General features: G+C 34.7%; 1 protein-coding gene across 6 annotated transcripts in view; it reads right to left on the reverse strand.

The window, feature by feature from the left end:
* The window catches only part of NOL4 (nucleolar protein 4), a 406,054-nt gene that overhangs the window by 91,348 nt on the left and 300,169 nt on the right, over positions 1–14,537 (reverse strand). For 4 of the 6 annotated variants that reach the window (XM_060118818.1, XM_060118817.1, XM_060118816.1 and 1 more), the window contains one exon: positions 7,046–7,225. In XM_060118818.1, the coding sequence (XP_059974801.1) occupies positions 7,046–7,225 (180 nt within the window). Of the gene's footprint in view, positions 1–6,134; positions 6,327–7,045; positions 7,226–14,537 lie in introns of all 6 variants that reach the window. The other 2 variants (XM_060118814.1, XM_060118813.1) reach the window with 1 other exon arrangement.

The raw sequence follows: 14,537 nt of genomic DNA on the forward strand, positions 1-14,537 counted from the left end.
TGTGCTCATAATTTTATATTACTTTTCATTTGAAAAAAAGGTCCCAAATTTCATAATTTTCAGGTGCAAATCCTAGCTCTGTCTCTGTTTATGAATTAGAGGGTAGTATTAGATGGAAGTAGGTAGTTGAGTTAGAAGGATTATGCAAGAGTATAGGTATGAGATTTGAAAGGTTAGAACTAAAATGATACCTGATAAAATTCAAAATTATGGGACTGATTTGGGAAAGACAACAAAGGAAAAATAAACAGAATTTAGCCAGTGGTAGAATGCAAGTCAGGAGTATAAAGAGAGTCAAATCTCATTCCAAGTTTATGAACACTGGTGTACATGACAACAGTGGTGCGATTGCTGGAAATAGATAAGTCAAGAGGAATTTACTGTTGATTTCGTAGATGAGGTAGAAGATCAGTGGAGAGAATGGGTGATAGAGAACACAGAGAATTCAGTGAGGATATAATAACACATTTGCCTAGCATCTGACTAGAATGTGGAATGAAATACCAAGGCTTTGTATATGACTGGGATCTACTTTGAGAGTAGAGTACTGTATACAGGGGTAGACCTCTGCAGCTGTGGAGAGGGTAATATGTGGTATATGGCCAAGCACAGAATCTTAAGAAAAGCCCCAAATCAAGAAAAAGGTACATGAATAGAAATAGAAAATAGAGTCTTAAGAAAATGGGGTGATTTATAGTTGAGGATGCAATTTTTGGATTTGGTGCAAAGGTAGTCATGTGATCTTCATAAAAACGAATTCAATATAGTGGTAAGAACCAGAGTCTGAATTTAAGGGATTTGGTGGGAACAGGTGTAATCTTTGAGTATAAAATATTTCAGTAAACATGGCAAAGAAAGATGGACGCATTGAGTCCTCAAAGAAAGATTATAGAAGTTATAAGATTAATTTTTTTTTGAATTTGGACACTTTTTATAAAGCAGAAGAGAAGAAAAGGGAAAACTCAGTGAAAAGGGAAAACTGAAAATATGACTATTGGGATGGTCGTAGAAGCCATGTTCTGAAGGAGGTGAAATGACAGGGGAGCAGAAGTGAAGCGTTATCCAGAGCAATAAGACCAAGACACTTCTTCTGTAAAGGCAGCAGGGAATACTTGAAAAATTGTAGATGATTGTGAAAAATTTTAATATAGCTTGTGCAGGCTCTTTGAGTGAAAGTAAAGACTAAGAAATATCCATGCTAATAATGGCTAGAGTGATACAGATCACTGAAACTGAGAAAGCTAAAGAACTGTGAGTGCAGATTAGCTATCAAAATTAAGAAAAGTATTATAGGATGTAATTAAAAAGAAATACTATGAATAGATAACTTAGAGAATGGTATGAAAGTATCCTGGGGGATGGTAGATGACATTTATAAAAGAGAGGGCAAAAATTGGTACAAATAGCAGGTGGGGAATTCAAACTAATTAGCATCAATTAAGTTAACTGATCACAAAGAGAGAAACCTGTACAGTTGTGCTCACGATGCATGAAGAATATTGTGAATAATAATGGTCGCGCAGGTATAAAGTTTTAAACCAAGATCTTGTATGAAGGGCTCAGTATATTTCCAATCAAATTTTTAGTTTAAAGAAGCACTTTAATTCATTTTTTATAATAGCTCTATTTGCTAAAGAATGAATAGTGTTATTATAGCTTTTGCAATGCCTATGGTATCTATGAAAGCTGTGAATTGAAGACGAATTCTGATCTCTCTACTTTAGTCTGCATCAGACAAGTAGAGGCAAAGGATGTTAAGTAGTCAAATTCCCTCAAAAATGTACCATTTTCTAAACATTAAATATTTATTTTCTAATGAAAGAACTGTGAAATCAGATATCAAAATTACTGAGGAGGGTATTATAGGCTGTAATTAAAAAGAAATACTATGAATAAAGAACTTAGGGGCTTCCCTGGTGGTGCAGTGGTTGAGAGTCTGCCTGCCGATGCAGGGGACGCGGGTTCGTGCCCCGGTCTGGGAGGATCCCATGTGCCGTGGAGCGGCTGGGCCCGTGAGCCATGGCCGCTGGGCCTGTGCGTCCGGAGCCTGTGCTCCGCAATGGGAGAGGCCACAACAGTGAGAGGCCCGCGTACCGCAAAAAAAAAAAAAAAAAAAAAAAAAGCATGAGATTTAATTCTTCAAATATAGTCAAATAAATAATATTAAAAAGCAAATTAATAGGTAATATTTCAAGTGGCTGAGTTTACTGAATTCAAATATCTAGGCCACTTGACCTAACTTGATATAGTGTCAAGATATGAGATACAGGAGGAAGGATGGACTGAAAGTCTCTTAGACTATCTCCCCCAAATATTTTCATCTGAGTTCTATAAAAATACGTCTAAATATATGCAGCATGGTGAAAGAGTCTCTAAACAATGCAAACTCAGAAAATAAAAAGAGAAATCATATCACGTAACACAAATAATACTTAGGTATGGGGTAACCTCACGTTGTTTATAAAGCTTTCCTTTTATGGCTTTATCTATTATAGGTGTTCTTGAATTTAAGATCAGGACACCTTGGAGAAATACATTTCTTTTCTGAAACAATCAACAAATATTCTTCAGAAAATTAGCTGAAGTAATTTGAGAGTCAAAGCTGTATAATAGAATCAATAATGATTTGATATATTTGTCTAAGGATTAATATAAGGGCTGCTTAACCCATTGGTTCTTAAAATCTAATAAAAAGTAAGACAGTACTCTGTATCAAACTTATTGGATTTATTTTTCATGAAACATATCCTTTTATATTCACCACTGAAGAATTTATGATTTGAGATGATTGGGAACACTGAATTAGTGAAAGTGTGTAGAAAAGTATCATAATATGGTTATTTAATTTCATGCATTATAGAGACTTTGGAGCAATGACAAACATTTCAGCTACTTCAGCAATTAAGACCTTTGGGGTCTTAATAATTTCAGTGAAATAAGAATGCATAAATATATACTCTAATATTTGTATGCATTCAGTGAAGTCAATGAAAAGTACTTGTGTTGTAAATTCTTAAGGGATAGTGTAGACTAATTAAACATGAATAGATTTTGTATTAGCAGCATAAAATTAGAGTGAATGTCAACATTGTCAAGTATAATACTAATATAAGTTGTGATAAACCACTTCTATGGGAATATCTCTTTGAATTTCTTAATCAAAGTCAGTAGGGAACACATAATTCAATATTTTGTGTTTTGCTTTACTTAAAGAGTCTGCTGGATTAGAGATCCTAAGTAACTGGATGAGCTAAGCTTGCTGAATGCCACTTTCATTTTATAATACGGAGTCCCCTATCAAATACTCCTATAATTCTACTTTACAAATATATTAAAAACTTCTTTAGGTTGCTTTGTTGACTTACTAAGTACTACAAAATAACTGGCATGTAAAGATAATCATATATTAAAAATGATACATTTTCTTCACGTCTACCTACAGCAAAAACAATATAAGAAAATATTTTTTAATGTTTCAATTTTTAAAAACCGTGGATATTATCTTATATTAAAATTTAAAATTATGAAGGCAAAAAAAAATTAATGTATAATATTTAGTTGTAATTACTATCTGCCCTAGTCATGCCTTTTCCGATTTGTTCCAGGTAAGGATGAGTGTTCAAAATGATGACATGTTCCATGACAATGAAGTGATACATAAAGCCAATCAAAATTCCAAGTGTTAACTAGATGGCAAATTTAATTTTTATTCCAATAGTGCATTACTGAGCAATGTATTTTTTAAAAATGGGCTAAACTACAATATCAATTTTCATCTGTGTTGTTCATTTAACATTTATTTATATTAGGCCTTGTATTATTACTTAAGCACTTCACTTCCCACAACTTGTAATCTCAAAGAATCATGATGATCAGGGAACATGTTAAATTTTCTTAATTAACAAGTCAGGCATCTTTTGTATTTCTCATTACTTTTCATGATGTTATGCACACTATACATATATTGAATAAGTGAACAAAAAATGAACAAATGAAAATTATTAAATATGAAATACAATAGCATTTCTTTACAGCATTATTTCCTTCAAGATTAGTTTGTAAACCTACTTGATTTTATATTAAATTTTTGTCTTTCTCTATGCATAGCACAAAGTTTATATCAAATAGATGTTCATATTTGGTAAATAAATACAACTAATAAAAAATCTGTGACTATCTCAAATACACCTTTGAGAAATTAAGAATTCTACATGATAATGATTTTTGTCTTTTAAAGAATTATTAATAAATGGAAAATAAGATAAATTTTACCAAAGAAAAGAATCTCTAAATAACATTAAAAGATTTAGAAGAAATAGTAGTGCCAGATGCTGGTAAAATAAAATCTTGGTATATAACATTATTATCTTTATTGTTACTGAAAGAGGAAAGTATATATCGTGCATTGTGCACTGAATGAGACATACTTAGTTTCTATTGGGATTTTACATCAACTGCCAATTTGATGATGAACTGATGTCAAAGCCAGGATTCTGTGCTTTTATTCCTGGTTAGATATCCTTTTTGTCTGTCATCTTTCTCCTATTGGGTGGCAATAACTTTTAAACAATTCAATAATGGGGGAAGTAGCTGTATTTTCTTCAAGCAATCTCTCCTCTCTTATACCATACCACCTCGACTGTCATAATTTAATTTCATCAGGCACAGCTATGTTATTTTATTTTAAAATAACTTAGGCACAACAAACTCCAACTTCAATATAGTTATTCTAAGAAGTAAGCAAATTCTTAAATGTAGTGTTCTGTGATTTTATAATACAAATATTTTGGGTAGCTTTTTTCAGACGATGGATTAAATAATATTTGGTTGATTATATTTTCAGAGTTCAGATTTATTGAGTGGTTACTATGTGTCAGAAATGACTTGTTGAGCTTTACATGACAATTTATATAATCCTGTCAGCACTATAAGTTAGGAATTATTCTCATTTCCAGAGTAGGGACCTGAGCTCAGAAAGTTGAAGTACATTGCCTGGGTCACATAGCTACAAACTGGTGGATCCTGAACTCCAGACCAAGCTCTCCAGGGACCGAGCCTTGTGTTAGTGACCATCTTGGCAAACTGCCTCTCTATAAGAAACAGTCGTTTTTCTTTTAAAAATATCAAAGATATTTTTATAAGCCATTGTAGAAAAATAGATAATATAGGAGGTATTACTTGTTATTCACTTCATTTATATCTGGAAAACTATTTCTCCTATTGGCATACTCTGAAACCTCTCCTATATCTATACCAACCCCTGTTCCATCACACCTAATAAATTGGAGGCACCAATCACAAGCACGGAGAATCTTGGCTTTTATGGAGCCTTCTCAAAAGTACAATGAAAATAGTTTCAGAAAATTTCTAATACATATCCACTCAAATACATAAAAATATAAAGAAAGTTTTAAAATACATTGTAAAAACTACTTCTAGGTATAACAATTCCATCAAGGTGAGATAGAATAAAGGTCAAATAACACTGATATCTAATTTCTGCCCGTAAAAATCTAACACTGGCATAATACCATCCATCTATAAAAAACCCAGCTGAATCTAAACACTCATGTTAACCATCCACGAGACAAGCACACAAATATACTGAGTACACAAAAGCCTTATTTTTCACATAAGGATTTTCATTCCCTGACCTTTATTTTCAAGGCCTGCTATTTGTTAACTGTTGGTATGAAAATAGTATTACTTAGATGGATCCATCCATTTCCTTTTGTCCCAGAGAAAGTCATTCTCACAGGCCGTCTAAAGCAACGACTGGTGCTTCAGTTCAAGACTTGAATAACCTTAGATCTGCTTTAGCAGTAACAGAAAGGAAACACACAAGAATGAGACGCTGGCTCTCACTGCTGTTCACTCACATGACCCTCAATTCCTAGGACATGGTACCTAGGCTTGGGAGCACTGATCTCACGAGGTATGTCTTATTGAATCAACAAAGGGGATAAATACTTCAGGAAGATGAAAAGGAGAAAAAACACACAAGCAAACAAAAACCCCTTGGACCTGACGTTATGGAAAAAATTAAAAAGACACTAAGATGAAAAAAAAATTGTGTCATGGTTACATGTGGGATTTGGATGGAATCTAGGGCTGTGTTTTAATTCAAAACTCACCATCTCAAAACCACTTCTTTTCATCCGCCTGCAGGACTTGAGGTAAGTACGTATGCGTTTTCGGGCACGCTCTTGATACTCAGGGAATTGTCGCCTGCATGAGTCAATGATAGCCTGGATCTTTTCTTTGGGCTGCTTAGAGATTGGGACCATTCGGTCCAAGTTTTCATCTACAAACAGCCTGACAAACATCTGTTGGCAAGAGGGAGACAGAGGAGAAGGGTTTGGAGGGCTGCTCTCTGCTGTTCCTAGCTTCCTGTCTTGATTACTGATAGGAAAATACTCTTGTCTGGTTTATGCACTGGAGAACTTTGCAATGGAAAGCCAGAAATTTTAAGCAAACACCCTTTACAGACTTTCTAAATGGTTGGGTTAAAAAATAGGGAGAGAAAGAGAGAGAGAAAGGCAGACAGACAGACAGACAGAAAAGTATAGACTATTGCATAGAAAAAAATCAAGAAATAACAGTAGACTGTGACGATTAAGCACCCCATAAAATTCTCTATTAATAATATGACTGTTTACATTGCTACACTGCACAGTATACTAATCTCAGAAAACAAACAATTGACTCTTTTTTCATGCATAATTAGATAAGCTGGGAAAGCAAACAAAATAACGGATGACGGGCAGACGCTTCCAAGGGATAAGCTGAGGCTCCCTTCATCCGCTAGGTAAACATGCATACTCACACAGCACAAGTGCAGTTTTCAGCTCACATTTGGCTTTAAAATTCTAAACAAAGCACAGAAATTTTGGTGTCTGGTTGGCTAAGAGTGTTTCATGTACTTTTTAAATCCTTCTGTAAATTAAACAAACATGTCTCTAAAGTAGCCACGGTTACCAACAAGCAACAACATGAAAGTGAAGTGGTAAAAATTGAGCCATAATGGTAGGGTGGCAAGACTCACATTAAAAGCTTTCAGCCGCTCGGCCTCAACGCCATCTGTCTCGTTAACTTTCTCAGAATCTTCGTGGTCATCGTGGTCATCTTCATCCTCATCTCCCCTGTTTAGAGACAGGTCCTCAGCACCTCGGTCTACACTCTCATTTTTGCCCGAGTCGTAGCTTGAATAGCTATGTGCAGGGGACTGAAAAGAAAATGGGAAATTGCTGCTTTGAAATTCCTTGCACAGCTTATAAATTTTGTTTTATTTTTAATGTCAATCATTTCTCAAAAATCTGGTTTAAATAAGTTGATAATTCTAGAGCTGTGGCTATTTTAATTTAAATCAAAATTAGCTTAAATGGAATCAAATTAAAAATTCATTTTCTCAGTCACATCAATCACATTTCAAGTGCTTAATATCCACATAGTACATTTCCATAACTGCAGAAAGATTTATTGAATTTAGCTTTTTGAGAGCAATTACTGTTTCCAATCAATATATATATTCCAAAAAAAAAAAACCTGTAATCAGTTTTGTAAAAGAATCACTGAATCACATATTCTTTGAAATAGAAATGACCTCAGAGCTTAGTCAGTCGAACTGCATTAGTATTCTTGAAACAGATAAGGAAACTGAGGGGTAGGTATATTTAATTGATTTGCCCAAGAAGGACTATAGAAAATATTCATACTAGGACTGCTAGGAAAACATGCTTTAAAATCAGTTTATAATTTGTCTATGAGTCGAAAGATGGCATCTGATTTTGGTTTAGAAAAAAGCAAATAGGCTTCCTCCTAGCCATTTGTTAAGCTTAGTGCTTTGTAATGTACAAAAGAAGATGAATGCCAACCAAGACAATTTTCATGAACATTGGTAATTGTGTCCAAGACCAACCATTGGTCCTGCTGTGGTAGCTTTAACTTGTTTGTTAGCCCAACACTCGTTCCTTTCAGAATCAGCCCCTGCTTTGCCAGGTCAAAGTGCCAATCCTATGGGCAACAACCTCCTCTCTCCTAGGCATGAGTGCCTTGACTTCACCTCCAAGTGAAGAAAGTGTGCCTGTAACTAAAATCAAGTTGAATCCAGCAGAGCTAAGCAGAATAGAAATAGACCTGAAAACATCATTTGAGCATCTAGATTCAACTGTGCCTGAAATTAAATTAACCCATAGACCTTTCAGCTGTGTGATACTATATCCTCTCCATCCCCCCACTTTATATTTTTGCTTAAATCTGAATTTAGATCATTTGCAATGGAGCCTGGACTAGTACAGAAATCAATCATTACAAGGTCAAATTAATGACCCAAATTTCACATATGATGACTTAGATACATAGGTGACCCCAGCTAAATAGAAAATAATTCTGTAAACAACAGCAGCTATCTTCAAATCTATCAACATAGTCTAATGCTTTTGAAAGCATTTACAATGGGAAATTTTAAATCATCAGCGCTCAAAAATGCCTCCATACAATGATAACATACGTGTTGCATGCTTTGAGGATTGCACTAATATATTATTACTGTAAAATCAGAGGAGGGATTAAAAAAACTAGAATAGGTCACTGACATTAAAAGTGAAAAAAAGGTATATTTTTACAGTTCAGATCATTAACAAGGTGGAATTACCTAATCAAATATAAGGCAAATATTCCATAAGTTTGAAAAATATACTATATATGCTTTTTAAATGGCAAAGTGTAATATTTTAAAGTGTTATAATACACTTATCTGGATGCAAATATGCTGGGCTAATCTATTCTTTTTAGATATGATGTGAGACACAGAAGCCAGCCATCTGCTACTAACAGTACCACTTGGAACCACGAAGGATTTATAGTCCTAGTCACTCAAGGTAAAGAAAACCCGTCACAGATCTGAGAATATTCAGGATCTAAATCTAGAGCATAATCAAAGTTTTTTCTTCTATGATATAAACCGAAAGTTTTGTAACACTGAATTATGTTTCTCAGATGGAGTGTCATTTCTCACCTATCTCACTGTTGAAGAACTAACTAGCTTTCAAGGTCAAGCAGATTAAGTTCAATTTCCACAAAGATTCCCACTTCTACCTCAGTCAACTTCAATCTTTCCCTCCACTGTGAACTCTTAATACCCAATGGCACTGGACACAGAATTAAACACCACAATTGCTCTCTACTTTCCTTTTCATGTTAATATGCATTTTCTTTCAAGCTAGACTGAGATAGGAATCAACATACAGCCTTCCACCTTTTCCTTCACAGCATCTAAGAAAGGTTCTCTACAGAGTTGGCACTTCAGACTGTAGTTTTCCTTTTACTACAAAGTCTCTGGTCTTAAAATATTGGGGAGTGAAGATAAGCCACAGACTGAAAGAAAATCTTTGCAAAAGACACATCTGTAAAAGGACAGTTATCCAAAATCTACAAAGAACACTGAAGCTCAACAATAAGAAAACAAACAACCTGATTAAAATATGGGCCAGAGACCTTAAGAGACACCTCACCTAAGGAGATATACAGATGGCAAATAGGCATATGAAAAGATGCTCCACATCGTATATCACTGGGGGAATGCAAATTAAAGCAACAATATCACTACACACCTATTAAAATGGTCAAAATCTGGAACACTGACAACACTAAATGCTGGAGAGGATGTGAAGCAACAGAAACTCTCATGCATTGCTGGTAGGATGCAAAACAGTACTGCCACTTTGGAAAATAGTTTTGCTTTTTCTTCCGAAACTAAACATATTCATCATATGATCCAGCAATTGTGCTCCTTGGTATTTACCCAAGGAATTAAAATTTTATCTCTACACAAAACCTGCACATTAATGTTTCTAGCAGCTTTATTCATAATTGCCAAAACCTGGAAACAACCAAGACGTGCTTCAGTTGGTGAATGGGTAAATAAACTGTGGTTGACCAGATAATGGAATAATATTTAATACTAAAAGAAATGAGCTATTAAGCCATGAAAAGACACAGAAGAACCTTAAATACAAGTTACTAAGTGAAAGAAGCCAATGGAAAAGACTATATATTGTATGTTTTCAACTATATGACATTCTAGAAAAGGCAAAACTAGGCACAGTAAAAAGATCAGTGGTTGCCAGGGTTTAGGGTGTGGGGAGGGATGAATAGATGGAGCACAGAAGATTTTTAGGGCGATGAAAATACTATGTATGATACTATAGTGGTGCATACATGTCATTACACATTTGTACAAATCCATAAATGTACAATACCATGAGTGAAACTTAATATAAACTATGGACTTTGGGTAATTATAATTCATCAGTTTAGGATCATCAATTGTAACATGTGTACCACTCTGGTCAGTGATGCTGATAACAGAGAAACTATACATGTGTAAAGGGAAGTGGGAATATGGGAAATCTCTGTACCTTCCTATCAATTTTGCTGTGAATCTATAACTGCTCTAAAAATTGTCCTTTTTAGGGCTTCCCTGGTGGAGCAGTGGTTGAGAATCTGCCTGCTAATGCAGGGGACACAGGTTCGAGCCCTGGTCTGGGAGGATCCCACATGCCACGGAGCAACTAGGCCTGTGAGCCACAACTACTGAGCCTGCGCGTCTGGAGCCTGTGCTCCGCAACAAGAGAGGCTGCGACAGTGAAAGGCCCGCGCACCGCGATGAAGAGTGGCCCCCGCTTGCCACACTAGAGAAAGCACTCGCACAGAAACGAAGACCCAACACACCAAATATAACAAATAAATTAGTAAAACAAAATACTAGTCTTTGCCAAATGATGGAAGTTTAAAAAAAATAGTCATTTTTAACAAATGGGGGAATATGGGTATTGGGGTGATAATATAGAATCAGGCAATAGTAATTACCAGAGGCCTCCTAATAACCCACATAAAATATGGCAGTCATTGCCTCATAAACCTGTGCCACCTCAATAAAAACTTTGGATGATCATACCCTAAACAAGCCTCCCCTTCAGGAACAATTATTTTCATATTCCATGTGTAAATCCAAAATATCCGAATTAGATCCTAAAAAATACAAAGATAAAGAATCACAACTTATGCCCTATGGAAAATATATACCTGCTTATCCTCAAAACACAGGTGTTGGTTTATGGGGACAAGATTAGATTTTTGTCTTAGTTATATATTCCACTCATTCCTCTTGAGATAACATGTGACCGTCCTTAGCAAAGACCTTCTTAGAAATATATTTGCACTTTCCTTTTCACATTTCCCACCTGAACAGAACTGCCAACTCCAGACCTAGAAAAATTCCCACAGATAGGAAGCTTAACTTTACTTTTAAAGAAAGTTTGCTTACTCTGTGGTCAGAGAATTTCACCTCTTTGGTTAAATTTATTCATAATTATTTTATTCTTTTCGATGCAATTGTAAATGGGATAGTTTTCTTAATTTCTCTTTCTGGTAGTTCATTACTAATGCATAGAAATGCAACAGATTTCTATATATTGATTTTGTATCCTGCAACTTCACTGAATTCAGCAAGTTATTTTTTTTAAATATCAGTTATTCATTACTGAATCTACTGGGCATTCTTAGCATCATTAAAAGTGTGATTACCAGACACTGTGTGCCATCTGATCTGCCCTAGAATTTTCTTAAATGGTAATGGTAGGGAATCAGTTAATTGTTACCTCATTTCAATTTTGGGTAACAGTTTAAGTTTTGCTTATGGTTTTTCAGAGACACAAGCAAGAAATGACCCAGGTCAAGTCAGTCTCACAAAATAAGCTAAACTAAGGTTTGCTTGTATGACTAAACTGGTCTTGTCTGCTCAGGAAATTTTCAAGGTTGGTTCCATTTGGTTTTATTTTTTTATATTAATGAGATAGTGTGCATTCTTTTTTTTTATAATTTATCTTTGAAATCTAGCACATTTTACACTTACAGCCCATCTCAGACTAGTCATATTTCAAGTGTTCAATAGCCACGTATTCTACATTTGTATATATTATAAAACGATCACCAAACACTACCAACTACAGAGGAACTATTTTCATAAGACACAGAATCATTGTTTCCTAGGCAGATTATATTAAAGGTAATGATAAACATTTTATAATCTTTTATTAAAAGCAGACCAATAATCTAAGAATTTTTGTGCCTTTTAATGGACAGAAAATTAAATCCTAGTTTTGAACTCTTTTTAAAAACACTTATAAATAAACCTATTCAATTTTAGCCAGCTTTAAACTCACACATAAAACTTCTTTTCCACAAATCTCTGTACCTTTCTATATCCATTCAGCTTTTGTCCTATCTTTTTTTTTTTTTTTTTTTTTTTTGCTTTCTTACTCTGGAACAATCATTTTAGTTAGGAAAAAATTACTTTTTCTCCCTTACCAAAACAAAAAAGCAAAAAAATCCCCAAACCCAATACACAACAACAAAAAACCCACCAAAAACCCAAAACCAAGCAAAAAAATGGCCTTCATACCTTTCCTTATCCAAAAAACACATTCTACCTTCCTTACTTCCTTTTCATATACAGTTGTTTTCTTTTACCCTTATTATTACTATTAGTTTTATTTTACATATTGACTATAAATTTTAATTACTAGTACCACTGTTACATGGTGAGTCAGAAGTAGAAAAGGCAGCTATCTCTCTTGCTATTCTAAACATAAAACTTTTTATTCTGATGAATACAATTTAATTTATTCATGATAAGAAGTCATCTATAAGAAGCAATTTTTCTGAGGATGGAGGGTCTTAGAAACATGCATTGAAAACATACTGAGAGATTCAACACTAAACAGATAACAAATTATCTTAGGTATTAACGCACATTTCCAAGCAAAAAAATAAGAGAAATATTGGTCAGACTACACAAAATCTGAAGGAGTGGGGGTAGGAAAGAGAGTACAAGCCATCATTCTAAAATGGGTTTGGAACAACTGATTCTCATATTTTTTTCCTGGAACATGTGCCTAGGGTGCCAATGGTTACTGAAGTTTCTCTAACTGAAAAAATAATTGCACCATCATTCTGCTTATTCCACTTAGAAAGAGAAGCTGTAATCAAAAGTAGCCCATTTTATTTGAAGTTACTATATACTTCAATGTGAAGGAACTGCTCCTGAGAGAATTTGATATGTATTTTAACCAATTTGTCAAGGCTTTCATTTTTATTTACAAATGATGACAGAAATATGTGCTAGGAATGACATTTCAGGTTTCTTTCAACCTGAAGCTTAAATGATTATACCACTTTTAAGAGGAAGAATCCAACAAACTGTATGTTCTTGAAGCTTCTAGAGATAGATGTCAGTGATACTGCTTTTATATTTCATTACAAGGTGAGAATATAATCATATTACAGAAGTCTTTTGACTTGATAAGTAAAGATGTGAATCCCTGGTTTAACTCTTCTTTTAAAGGTTCAAACACAACTACTTAAATTATTAACCTATCACCCTAAAGGAGAAATCCGCAAAGGGCAAAATTCATCTTCCAATATCCCACTTCAGTCCTACAATTAAAATAACAAAAGGTAAATGTAGGTATCATATCTCAGAATATCTAATATAAATAATAATTAGATTTTGTTAGGTACTTTTAAAAAAATGAAAAATGTTATATATACTATTAATGTATTTTCCCCCACACCCTAAATTTACTGTAATACTATCTCATATGTCTTTAGAAGAACATATTTTTCTTCTCAGAGTTCAAATTTAGGTGAAAGTGAGCCTTGGAAGTGAACTGAACTCCCAATCATTAATTCTATCATTGACAATTCAAATGATTACAATACTGTAGTGGTTTTAAGGCACTATTACTGTTTTTATTTACAAGGGAGTGGGGTTACATAAATATTTTCACAATATTTGGTAGTAATTTCACCATCCTAGGCTACAGACAATAAAAAAACAATTGATATAACAAAATTGCCAAGCCTGATATCTATTTTAGAATCCTTTTAACTTGCATATTAAATATTTAATCTTGTTTCATTTGTCTCACTTTAAAAATAAGTATTAGTAGTAAATGACAGCAATATCATCATCAATAATAGCAATCATAATAATAACCACATGTGGTTAGTGGCTGCTATATTAGCACAGGCCGTTACTGATGACATTGACTTTAAGAGAAATGTGAGTCTTTGTCTAGGGGAGAAACTCTAAATAAGACATGATTCTGGGACTTCGAGGAAGATGGCAGAAGAGTAAGACGCAGAGATCACCTTCCTCCCCACAGATACATCAGAAATACATCTACACGTGGAACAACTCCTACAGAACACATACTGAACGCTGAAAGAAGACCTCAGACCCCCCAAAAGGCAAGAAACTCCCCACATACCTGGGTAGGGAAAAAGAAAAAAGAAAAAACAGAGACAAAAGAATAGGGACGGGACCTGCACCAGTGGGAAGGAGCTGTGAAGGAGGAAAGGTTTCCACACACTAGGAGCCCCTTCGCGGGCGGAGACTGCGGGTGGCGGAGGGGAAGCTTCAGAGCCGCAGAGGAGAGCGCAGCAACACGGGTGCGGAGGGCAAAGCGGAGAGA

The sequence above is a fragment of the Mesoplodon densirostris genome, chromosome 15, assembly GCF_025265405.1.
Source record: "Mesoplodon densirostris isolate mMesDen1 chromosome 15, mMesDen1 primary haplotype, whole genome shotgun sequence".
Classification (NCBI taxonomy): domain Eukaryota; kingdom Metazoa; phylum Chordata; class Mammalia; order Artiodactyla; family Ziphiidae; genus Mesoplodon; species Mesoplodon densirostris.